This window comes from Rhinatrema bivittatum, chromosome 7, assembly GCF_901001135.1.
Source record: "Rhinatrema bivittatum chromosome 7, aRhiBiv1.1, whole genome shotgun sequence".
Lineage (NCBI taxonomy): Eukaryota > Metazoa > Chordata > Amphibia > Gymnophiona > Rhinatrematidae > Rhinatrema > Rhinatrema bivittatum.
The window spans coordinates 204,271,206-204,284,099 of NC_042621.1; the positions used below are offsets into that span (position 1 = coordinate 204,271,206).

At 39.8% G+C, this 12,894-nt stretch overlaps 1 protein-coding gene across 2 annotated transcripts in view; it reads right to left on the reverse strand.

Annotated features, from left to right (window-relative positions):
- Nucleotides 1-1,326: 1,326 nt before the first annotated feature.
- Nucleotides 1,327-12,894, reverse strand: part of UBE2D1 (ubiquitin conjugating enzyme E2 D1) — a 76,408-nt gene continuing 64,840 nt past the window's right edge. For both annotated transcript variants that reach the window (XM_029609773.1, XM_029609774.1), the window contains exons 6-7: nucleotides 8,021-8,114; nucleotides 1,327-2,286 (exon numbers count right to left, since the gene is read on the reverse strand). In XM_029609773.1, the coding sequence (XP_029465633.1) occupies nucleotides 2,241-2,286; nucleotides 8,021-8,114 (140 nt within the window). In that variant the 3' untranslated portion in view covers nucleotides 1,327-2,240. The remainder of the gene's footprint in view (nucleotides 2,287-8,020; nucleotides 8,115-12,894) is intronic.

Consider the following 12,894-nt stretch of genomic DNA (forward strand, 5'->3'; position numbering starts at 1 on the left):
AAATAAAAAAGATAATAGAAGAACTAGAAATAAGCTTGAGAAGGCAACAAAAATGATGAAGTGAATGTCTCCCTTATGAGGGAAGCCTAAGCAAGTTAGAGCTCATTAGTCTGGAGAAGAGGTGACAGAGGTTTATAAGTGGGGTGAAAAAGGTAATCAGTACTATTTGGAAGGATAAAAATTGTCCAAGACTAGGAGACAATCTATTAAACTAACAGGTTTAAAACAATGAAAAGTATTTTTCATTCAACATACAATCAAGCTGTGGAATTTGTTGTCAAAAAGACATGGTCAAGGGATCATTTTCCTAGACGAAAAGTCCATAAAAGATTAGCAGCAGTAGATTTGAGAAAGCTATCACTTATCTCTAGGAATGAACAAGAAATGGATCAATTCTTTGGGATCTGCCAAATACTAGTGATTCAGATTGGCCACCAGAGACAGGATGCTGAGCTCAAATTGATCTTTGGCTTGACACAGCATGGCATGCAACTCTGATCACTATATACTCCATTTTAAGCAACTTATCAGAAATACAACCTGATGGTTCAACTTGAAATCTGCAAAATAGAAGGCTGGAAACATTTTAAGACCTTCAATACAATTTAATATGAATACAACTATTTCAAGCCTTCATTCCAGTTGTACTATATCAGTGATGGGTAGGGCAGAAAGATATGACCCCAAGATTCATTACTGAATATGTGCTTCAGATCTTGGTGAGGGAACGGGAAGCAAGTCATCTTCCCTGTATCTCTGTGCTCAGACTATAAGCTCTAAGCAGGAACCAAGAAACCATGCATTCTTTTGTATATTTCCTAATAAAAACTTATGATTTCTGCTACTTGGTTTTCGTGCCAAACTGAGTCCATAGGTCTGATTTTGACATTCTTTCACAATCTGTCTTGGTGGGAAATCCTTTGAGAAATCAGGTTCTATGCAGTCATCTCCTTCTCAATCATATCATGACAGAAGTCCCAAAAAGCAAAGCAAGGTTTAAAGACCCAATAAATGAGCCCAGAGAAACAAATGCAAAGATTAGCACAATGACAAAAATGTAGTCCAGGAACAGAAGTAATGAAAATACAAACCAACCCTACGAGTGCCACTGAAAATGAATTCAATTATACTCAAATTAGGATATATTCAAAGCTGTAAAGTAGGGGCACATCCACACATAGGGGTCACATCAAGTGGATAGAGTTGGTGTGGGCTGGAAAAAAAATGTAAAGCTGACAAACTGACAGATTCAGAGTTTGATTAGCTTAGTCTACTGCTGGGCTCATAACAGACATTAAAGATGGTATGAAACAGACTGCACACCTGTAGTAGAAAATGCATTTTATTTTCATGGAAAAAGCTACAGTAAGATTTGTAAAAGGTTTGCGAGGTTATATCACCCATAAGGGAAAACAATATCTAGAAAATCGAAAGTGAAGAACAAATAAAAACATTACATTACATTTCTCTACTCAGCAGTGCAATTAGTTCACATTGCGGTAAAGTTGAGTCAAGTATGAATGAATCAAACAAAAAAAAAAAAGTGTTTCCCCATTATTAGCATATTGAAAATTACAGTGCAAAAATCATTTTAGTTTTTAAGAAATCTGCAATCAGTCCATAGACCATCCTGTAAGGGGGATCTTTTTATTTTATGACCAGCAGTTGTATTTTGTCAATACTGTGCACAAAAAAAAAAAAAGGCTAAAATGAGTTTACTTACATAGGTAAATAAAATATGTTGTCTATACAGTAAAAAAATACAAATTAAATAGTGTACTAAGAATGGAACCTGAACACAGATTTACAAAACTGATAACATCTCAAAGACTTTACAAAAACATACTGTACTTTTCATGTTTAAAAAAAATCCTAGCTTTCAGGAAAAATAATTTGGTTGCTTTACAACTGTATTATGGATCTCGCAGGCTGACGATGCAGATGGCCAACTATCTTAAAAACCAGACTAGACGTCTTTCGCAAAGCATACAAAAAACAAAGCAAGATAAATACTCTCATCACAGTCTTATGGTTATTTTTGGAAGTTTTGTTTTCTTTTGCTCCAGAAATGCACTTAAACATCTTGGGGGGAGTGGGGAAATCAAAAAAGGGACTTCATGGTATATTGAAACTGTAAACTGTGCTCGATTTACTCCTCTAATTTTTGGAACAAAAAAAAAGAAAAAACAGCCTAGAATTTACAGTACTCTGAGGTTCATAGGAAATCTTCTTCCATGAGCTCACATCGCATATTTCTGAGTCCATTCTCTTGCTAGTCTGTTGTATCTGTAGAGTCATGGAAAAAAAAAAAAAAAAAACCAAACACACACAATTATTAAACTGCTATTGGTACACTCTCCCAATCATGATGGATTTTACGGTCAGAACTGATTTGCCACAAATACAGAGTAAGAGAAATCCTTTGGCAACATTAATCTGTAAGCTTTAGCAGAAGGAAGATGGTGGAAGACCAATTAGTGCAGGCAGGACATTTAGCTCTGGGAGGTGAAAGGCCAGACTGCTCTGATTATAGGGATGGGTGTGCTATTAGAATAGTATTTCATTACTAACCTGTTCTACTTCAGTGGGAGCAAAGGTGCAGGGATGGTAAAGTTATTCAAAATAAAATAAACATTGTAATTTACACAGAAGTAGCAGAAACTCAGGAAGAAACCAAGCTAACCCCTAGATTCATGAAAATGCTATAATGTCGCATGGATAACTCCCGCGATAAGAAAAAGGGGGTGTTTGACAAGTTTAGAATTACCGCACCACACAAAATGTTAGCGCTTCGCATAGGTAGTATCATGGGGTGCATTAACGTTGTCGCACCCCACGATACTTGTATGTTGCATCTCGCAAAGTGTCCAGACAGCCTATTACTGAAAGAGCGAGTGTGTGCCACAGAGCATGCGAGCGCAAGAGGGCAACTCTTTGTAAGGCCTTCATAGTAGTCAACTATTTATATCACTATAGGAGAGCCAGCCAATAACTCAAAGCTAGGGCAAGAGAACACTGTAGAAATCTCAACTTTGTGAGACTTTCCTCACTCCAAATGATGCAAAATCTTCAGAGGTCTACTGTGCTGTTCGATTGCCTCACTCGTGTCAAACCGGCCCCAAAACCTCACCTTGAGTTATTAGCTGGCCTTCCTATAGTGGTATAAATAGTTGAATACCGTGAAGGCCTCCCCAGAGGCTCTTGCTCTCCAAGCCCAGAAATGGCCAGAATGCAATTTGCAATCTTTAACATAATGCAATTTATGTCCGTTTCGGACATATTGCACAGCTTAACACTATGTGATATGTCCATCGCACGGTGCGATGTTGCTCATCATTTTCATTAATCCCACCCCTTCAAAAAAATTGCATTTGTGCTATGCGGTAAAACACCACATGAACGCATGCGAAGGTTATCATGCGCGTTAATGCCATAACGCATTTTGATGAATGAACCTATAAAATTGGCACATCGTCTGATGTATCCTTAACAGAACAGAGCTGGGTTAGAAAGTTAAAGAGGTCAGACTTATGCTAGTATGGAAAATTCAGCTTTGTGCCAGCTATATCCACATTAGCTTCTGAACCCATTCCATCGCACCATCCCCAAGGTAGCATCAATGCACCACACAGAATGCTCACTATTGTAATTCTTTCATGTTTACTATAAATGTGACGCGAGTGTTGGGTCCACTAAAAAAAAAAAAAAAAAGATTACATATGCAGTCGGTGGTAAAAAATTAACAGGCCAAGCAAGAAGCCAATGTTATTCTACCTGTTTTAAGACCTGCTAAGTAACCATGCTTTTGAAAAAGGCTGTAGCCTGAAAACCATGACAAGCTGCACTACTAGAACAAAAGACTCTTTCCTACCACAACTGCAAGCCTAAATGAGCCCAGCTGTTGGGAGGTGGGGAGAATGCACCTCAACCACATGCTATTCACCTTCAACAAAACCTCTAATGTTTAGATTTTTCATGTTCTAGCTCCCAAGTTCAAGGATAAGAAGCAAAAACATCTGTAACAAGTGTTCTCTGAACATAGCAGTTCGTCAGTCACACAAAATGGGCCACATGACTGCACTTGGTGCTAAGCATAACACTTCCAGCGCTTTCTGGAAAAGATTTTATGCACAAGTTCAGGACTCCCTGTGGTGTGGCTCTGCAGTTTCCCTCAATGGTGTGTCATGCTCCCTCCTCTCTTGCCCTGTTTATATCCCATCTAAAGACCCACCTTTTTGAAACCCCTTTTAAATCTCATGCCTGACTATCTGCTTTTAGTCTTGTTTACTTTATTTTTAACCATTGTCTTGCTTTATGAAATACAATCCTACAGGACGAGACTTGGGGTATTATATTGTAAGCTCTATTGATCAGGGACTATCTTTTTGTATGTTTGTACAGTGCTGCATATATCATGTAACGCTATAGAAATGTTAAGTAAAAGTAGTAGGATTTAGAGCATCTTGAGCAAAAGTAGCTCATTTGCCTATAAGTAAAGAATAGATTGAGTTAAAAGATTTCAAACTATCCCTGTTAACTGCTAATAAAATAGTATACACAAATAAAATGTACCTTGAAATTTCTGTATACTAATGCCAGAAGTCTAAAAAGTAAGATAGGAGAGTTAGAATGCATAGCACTGAATGAAGAGGAAGGCAGTTGGCATCTCAGAGACCTGGTGGAAGGAAAACAAATTGGACAGTGCTATACCAGGGTACAAGTTATATTGCAATGGGTCAACTTGGTGGGGAGGTGGCACTTTATATTAGGAATGGCAGAGTTCAATAGGATAAAGATCCTGCAGGAAATTAAATGCACATTAGAATCTTTATGGGTAGAAATTCCATGTGTGATAGGGAAGAGCATACTAGGAGGGGTATAGTATCATCTCCTGTCCACAATAAACCAACAATGAAATGCCAACAGAAACTAGGGAAGCTAACAAATTTGGCAGCACAGTAATAAAGGGAGATTTCAGTTACACCAATATTGACTGGATAACGCCACATTAGGATACACTAGGAAAGTTTCTAGATGAAATAGAAATCACTCCTTCATGGAGCAGCTGGTATGGGAATCAAAAGGGGGAGCTATTTTAGACCTAATTCTTAGTGGAATACAGGATTTAGTGTGAGAGGCATTGGTAGTGGGGCTGTTTGGTAACTGTGACCCTAATGTAATAAAAAAATGAGTTAATGATTGGAGGAGGACATTAAGTAAATCTATTGTTCTAGTATTAAATTTTCAAAAGGAAGACTGATAAAATGAGGAAAATAGTTTAAAAAAAATGCAGCTACAAAGGTTAAGAATTTACATCAGGCACGGACAATGTTAAAAAATAAATAAATAAAAATTATATACCATCTAGGAAACCCAGACGAGATGGTGGAAGGAAGGCCAAATGACTGCTGGCATGATTAAAAAATGAGGTGAAAGAGGCTATTTTAGCCAAAAGAATTTTCAAAAACTTGTTAAAAAAAAAAAAAAAAAAAGATCCAATTAAAGAAAATGGGAAAAAGCATAAAAAGCACTGACAAGTCAGATGTAAAACATTGACAAGGCATGCAGAGAAATTGAAAAGAAGCTGACTATAGAAGCAAAAACTAGTAATAACATCTTTTAAAAATATAACAGATGGGTTAAAGAGGCATTTAAGGAAGACAAGGCCATAGCAGAAAGACTATCGGCCGGATTTTAAAAGGCCTGCATGTGTAAAGCCTGGGGTTTATGCTTGCCGCGCAAATTTTCAAAGAGGCCCAGCCACGTGCGTAAACGCCGGTACGCACACAAGTGCTGGGCATCTTCAAAGGGGCAGGCCAGGACAGCGCCATTGAATGTTGGCCCTGAAGTAAGTATTAAAACAAAAAAAAAAAAAAAAAAAAGGATAGGTAGGGTGGGGAGAGGGGAAGAGGGAGAGTTTAGGTAGAGCATAGGGAACTGGGGAAGGCCGGATTGCATCGCTGCACAGAGATTGCAAGAGTTCCCCCGGTTGCATGCGAGACCACCCGATTTTATAACTAGTGAGCCTGCGCGTACATGTTATAAAACTGGCACGTCCGTGTGAGCATGCCAGGAACAGAGTGTGCTTGTTATAAAATCTACCCCTAAGTGATTTATTTGCTTTGGTGTTTACCAAAGATGATACCGAGGAGAAATTCTGGAAGTGATATTTAATGGTGATGATTCAGAAAAACTATAAAATTGCCTGGACCAGATGGTTTAACACTCCAGAGTTCTGAAGGCGGTCGTCAAAAAAAGCAAACAGAATGTAATTATTAGGAAAGGAAAACAGAAAAATGTCATAATACCTCTGTATCACTCCTTGGTGAGACTACACAGAGTATTATATGTAATTCTAGCCTATAAAATCACAAGTTGATTATAACAGGTTAATGTTAATCTGTGGTTTACCCTTTCAAAAACTAGGAGACAATCCATGAAGTTTATAAAGTAGCACAATTAAAACAAAACCAGAGAATAAACTCACACTGGAAAGCATTGCCAGAGGATGTGGTGAAGTTAGTATAGCTGGGTTTAAAAAAGGTTTTGACAAGTTCCTGGAGGAGAAGCCCATAAACTGTTCTTAACCAGATAGACTTGGGGAATGCTACTACTTACCTCTGGGGGTTAGCAGCATGGGATCTTGCCAGATGTTTGTGACCAGAATTGGCCACTGTTGGAAACAATACACTGGGCTTCGTCTGATCCAGTATGGCAATTCTCATTCTTACTAATTCTTGATACATCCTTAGTCTCTTTGTAGAGGCAAAGCTAGGTCTGAATGGCATCCTTTTGACAAAACACATGCTGTGAAGCTTGGTGTCCTCAACACCAAACTAAACAAGGATGCTCAAATTACCTCAGTTGCAAGGACAGTCTTATTCTTCCTCAAGCAAATAAAGTGCATACATGGACAGACAACATAGCCACACTGAAATACACTTTCATTCTATACCAACTGCACTTTACATGTGCCTCCCACAAAAAAAACTTCTAAAAATGTCTATAGTTAAGTACAGAATGCTGAAGCATGGCTGTTATCTAACTCAGCTACAAAGACTGCATTAGCCCAACGTTCCCCCAGAACGTACACTGGCTACCAATTCTCTACCAGGCTCAAATCAAAGCCCTCTGTATTGCCTTCAAATTACGGAAATTACCACAGCTCAAGTAATCTGAAGGCATGCACATCTCCTTAGAATCCTTCTCAAAGGCTAAGTTTGCATGGGGGAGGCACCCTTGCAGCTCCCTTCTCCTAAAGATTCCAGGTTGACCTAAATACAGCAGCACACCTTCTCCTCCAGTACCTGGGATGAAAGAACTCTGTTCTCAGAGGTCAGATTAGCCATTGACCTACAGACATTCCACTATAAGGTAAAGAATTGGCTCTTCTTCCAGTCCCATCATCTTCCTTCGCCAACAATCATCGGCCGTCTTTATCTTTGCGTTCAGCTGATTGTTCCTCCAGTAATTCTAAAACTCTACCTCATGACCTCTTATCACCACTTGCTTTATTATGTACCCTGTGTTTTTTTCATCCTACTTATTGCATTTATGTACCATGCTTTAATTAATATAAAAGTTACTCAGCAATTTTGACCTACAAGAAGTCCAGTAGGGGAGAAACAAATCTTTGTAATAAATACAAGAAATTACTCACTGCTGAAATTGTTCTGTAAATGCTAAATTCCATGCTTTTGAGAACTGCAGACAAATCAATGCATTAAAAAAAAAAAAAAAGTTATATCCCAATTACCTATAGGTAGTAAGTTCTAATTTTATTCCTGATATTTTCATGCAGTTGCCAAAGCAGCCAGTTACACTGGCTGTCAATTCTGGAGGTTACTATCTTAAGTATGCAGCCCTACATTATGGTCCGTCTAGAAGTTCTCTATGCATTGGTAAGTCATGTCTACATGCCCCATCAGTTGCTCGACTGTAGCAGAAAAATGTGAGAGACGGCAATAAAGACAACATGCAAAGAGTAGAGAAAAGACACCAATAAAAGTTGGAGACTTACTTTTCCTTGTCTGACTTGTAGATCTGTGCAATATCTGGTACTAAGGGGTCATCAGGATTAGGGTCACAAAGTAAGGAGCATATGGATAATAAAACTGGAAATGAAGAAAGTAAACATCCATTTAGAATGGGGCCAGTCATTAAGGAATGAGCTCCCTCTCCACCCCGTCTTATAATAGGCAATGACATGAAGTAAAATGCAATCCAGGCCAGGCCAAAATTCATGCTGCAAAGGAAATATCTTGCATAGAATTTAAAAAAAAAAAAAAAAAAGCTTTTTTCAGAGCACTAATTCCTAAAGGTGGTCCACAGGTGCTTTCCACAAGAAGACAGAGCATGAGATACACAATCTAAGCACTGTAATGGTGTGCCAACAAGAAAATCCATTATGCAACACCACAAAGGAAATTAAAAACAAAACAAAAAGCAAAAGCCATCAAAATTACAAACCACACCCACCACATCACCCAGTTAGTCTCATTTAATTCTTGGCAATAAGTCAGTTTTCAGATATGAACCATGTAAGAAAACTTTGCTAGCGTGTCACACTCTAAAGCACAGAAATTCATTTGAATGGTTCATGCATTACTGGTAAAAAACATTCCTAAGGCACAATTCTAACACTCCCCTAAATTCAGGTGACAAAAAAAAAAAAGTGATAATTAGAAAGTGATAATTTCTTATTCTGTTCACTGCCAACAGTGATTATTACTCCAGCATTCAAAGGAAACTGGAATTTCTGTAATAAAGAATACTGCAGCATATGTGAAGGTGTTATTTTTAGTTAAAAAAAAAGTTCCTATAATAATAATTTTCAGCACAGCTAAGGTTTTTGGATTGGATCAGTATCACATTTATCCCAATCTTTCTCTAACAAGAATACATACCTGTGAAACTATAGCAATTCTTAGTAAGAATGCTCTCGTTTAGGGCTTGTCCCCAGTCCACATTGCCACGGAACACTACAGATGTGCTGCTTCTTTCATTTTGATTAGTGCATACTAAACACTTCCCCCAATCATGTTTAGTGCACCTTCTCTCCCAGCCCCCCCCCCCCCCCCAAACACCTTTCTTGCCAGTCAATTCTCTCAAATGCAGGCACTGTATTTAAAAAAAAAAAAGAAAAAAACCCAAAACTTTGTCCTGTCCACCTTTTTCAGTGCTAAACAAGAGAGCAGCTTCACCAAAGTTGCAGCTGGAGACTTTTTAGGGATCGATGACCATTCTTCCTCCTGCACACTTGTTTTCACCATAACTCTCTCTGAACTAAAGCACGAGTCAGCATCAAGCTAAAAAGGGCTGCTGACCCCTTCTCTAGTTCAAAGGGGATTATGGTGAAAAAGTGTGCAGGAGGAAGAACTCCGTGGTCCCTAAAAGCCTCATTTTAATCAGACTGCAACTTTCTGAAGCTGCTTCTCCTTTACGCATCCTGTCATCTAGTTTCAGATTCTGTTTTCACAGACATATGCATTAAGCCTCTGGAAGGCATTCAATGTTGGCTGGCACAAACCACCATCCTCCCATTAAAAAAAATAAATAAAATTTAAGCAGTTCTTAACAGAAATACTCCATCTGAAGCAAATGCACTGTCATTTAATACATTTCTAAGACATTACTATATTCCAATTCAGTGAATATTACTAGAAAGAAAACAAGGCTTCACACATTTTCTGTGTGGTATTTCAGAAAACACCGTCAAAAAGGACTTCTTGAAAACACAATCTGGACTGTTTCAGGAAAGCTGGCAGCCTAGTGACAGCTGCCCTAGTCGCCACCCTCTTCCCCATTAAAAACAAGCAAACAAAACAAAAAAAAACCCCCACAAGCATCTGAGCAGGCCATACTACTGCAAGTTATATTTTTAAAAATGTGAGATCATATAAAATGTAAATTATAATTACTGCATAATATTTTGGCACCCCTGACCCTTTCCTAGACCAGCAGATATCATATGAAAATGCTCTGGGTCAAGGAGAATTAAGAGAAACCAAAGATTTGTACTTGAAAATTAATACTACCCATCCCTGAAGACATGGTTTGTTTCAAATATAAACTTGAATAGTTTTGGTTTCTTATAGTTCTAGCATATAAAAAGGTTTGTGGGATGTTCATATAAGTATAAGCCATTTTGCTGCCTGGACTTAGCAAAATTTCCACCTCTGCCATCATTAACACAGCAAACAAACGAAAAAACAAACAAACCAGAAACCAGCTACCGGAAAAGAAAAAAAAAAAAAGATGTTTTTGTTTTCTTCTATTGATCAAACTAGATAATCTACAATACAAAATTAAATCATAGGTCACTGAAAATGCTGTTTTCCTAAGTCATCTTCTCATAAGACTGGACTGATCTCACTTGTTCTATTTTTTCAGGTTTTTTCTGCTTTTCTGAGTTGTTTACCCTCTATGGTTCTAGTACGTTTCACTTCTTTTGCCTCCCCCACCATTTTCTCTTCCTCCCAAATTTGCACTTCCTCAGTACCAAACTATGGCCCTTCTTTTGCAAAACCATCCCCCCCTTAAGATAAAAGTAGTCTACGCACCATCTCGCTTCCCTAGATTTGATCCTTTTATCCCTCTCTCTCTCTCTCTCCCCTTGTGCATTAAGTGGCAGAGGAAGAATGATGGAGGCAGTGAGTTCTGATGGTCCATGGCAAAAGCTCAAGAAATGCCATGGGACCAGCATTGGGGTTTTCATTGTTGATCATCAACTAAGCCAAGCAGGGCACATCAATAAGCAGGAAGTGATTAATTAGGGAATTGAACTGTAATGAAGTAATCCTGTTCTCCAGATGACAAATTGTCCTTTCGCACAGAGGATGAGTTTCCCAGGATAGTGAACAGGAGGGAAGGGTTAGGTCAACTGTCATAATTAGCTATTCAATTAATAGGAATGCAGATAGCTGGGTGGCTTGTAGATGTAAGAATTGCTTAGTAACTTGCCTGCCTGGTGGACCATATGCATCACCAAGATAAGATTTTAGACAGTGAAGGGAGAAGTCTGCTGATGTGGTACACATGGGCATCAGGATCTGGAAGCCAAATTTAGGCTTTTAGGTAGAAAGTTGAAATCCAGAACCTCCAGGGTAGCAGTCTCTGAAATGTTCCCTGTTCAACAGGCAGGTCCTCAGAGGCAGGCAGAGCTCCAGAGTTTCAATGCATGGATGAGACAATGGTGCAGGGAAGAGAGATTCAGTTTTATAAGGAACTGGGCAACCTTTTCGGGATGGTAGAGTCTCTTCCAAAAACAGGGTGGAATCAGGCTGCTGGCACTAACCTTTAAAAAGGAGATAGAGTAGCTTTTAAACTAGACAAGGGAAAAGATGACAGTCGCTCAGCAGTGCATGGTTCGGAGGGAAGTATCTTCAAAAAATATTAATGAAACAGGAGAGATAGGGCATCTCAGAGTGGTTCCAATAAAAGCAAAAGTAGTTCCATGTGCCTATAAGGCAAAAACCACTTTAGTTAAGACTCCAAATCATCCCTGTCAATTTATAAGCAGGTTGTTAATAAAAACAAAACTTTCTGTATGCTGGTGCCAGAAATCTAAGTAGTAAGATGGGTGACAGAGTGAATAGCAGTGAATGAAGAGGTACATATAATTGGCATCTCAGAGACCTGGTGGAAGGATAACCAATGGGACAGTGCTATACCAGGGTACAAATTTTAATCACAGTGATGGGGTGGATCAACTTGGTGGAGGGGAGGTACTTTGTTTGGGGTAGCGCAGTTGCTTACCTGTAACAGGTGTTCTCCTAGGACAGCAGGATGTTAGTCCACACATGTGTGTGACATCATCCAATGGAGCCTGGCACAGAAAACTTGTCAAAGTTTCTAGAAACTTTGGCCAGACTGAGCATGCCCAGCCTGCTACTATCCACACATCCATGCGAGGTCCCCCTTCAGTCTCGTAACATAGCAAAAAATACGAGCGAAAAAATAAGACAAACCGAAGGTGAACCCAACATCGTGGGGAGATGGGCGGGATTTCTGAGGACTAACATCCTCCTGTCCTAGGAGAACACCTGTTACAGGTAAGCAATTGCACTTTCTCCTAGGACAAGTAGGATGACAGTCCTCACATGTGGGTGAGTACAGAGCTCTAGACCACTCCCTTCAACCACAGAGACCAAAAGTGGCCGAACAAGGTGCCAACGGGCACAACACAACTGCGGCACTGTGGGAAAAACAAGAGGTGGTCTGGTCCCATAATGAGCACGAGTGAAGAGAGTTGGGTTCAAGTCTAGAACAGGTTGCGCAGGACGGACTGACCAAAGGTACTGTCCTGTCTGCTATTCTTGTCAAGGCAGTAGTGAGCCATGAACGTGTGGAGAGAACTCCAGGCCGCAGCTCGGCAAATTTCAGCGACGGAGACTGTGCATATGGGCCACAGACACTGCCATGGTCCGCACAGAGTGAGCCTTCGCACTGCCGGCCAGCTGGAGGCCTGCCTGCTCTTAGCAGAAGGCAATGCAATCCACCAGCTAATTTGACAGGGTTTGCTTACCCACCACTGCCCCCAGCCTGTTGGGGTCAAAAGACAGAGCTGGGTGGACTGTCTGTGGCTCGCTGTGTGGTCTAGGTAAAAAGCCAGCACCCATTTATAGTCCAGGATATGGACAGCACATTCCCCTGGGTGGGAATGTGGCCATGGAAAGAAGGTGGGCAGAATGATTGACGTGGAAATCAGTCACTACCTTGGGCAAGAATTTAGGATGCGTACGCAGGACCACACAGTTGTGGAAGAACTTTCTGTATGGTGCATACATAACTGCGGCCTGAAGCCTGTGCGTAAAGGTGATCGCTACCAGGAATATGACTTTCCAGGTGAGGAATTTCAAACCACAGGACTGCAGGGGCTCAAAGGAAGGCTGC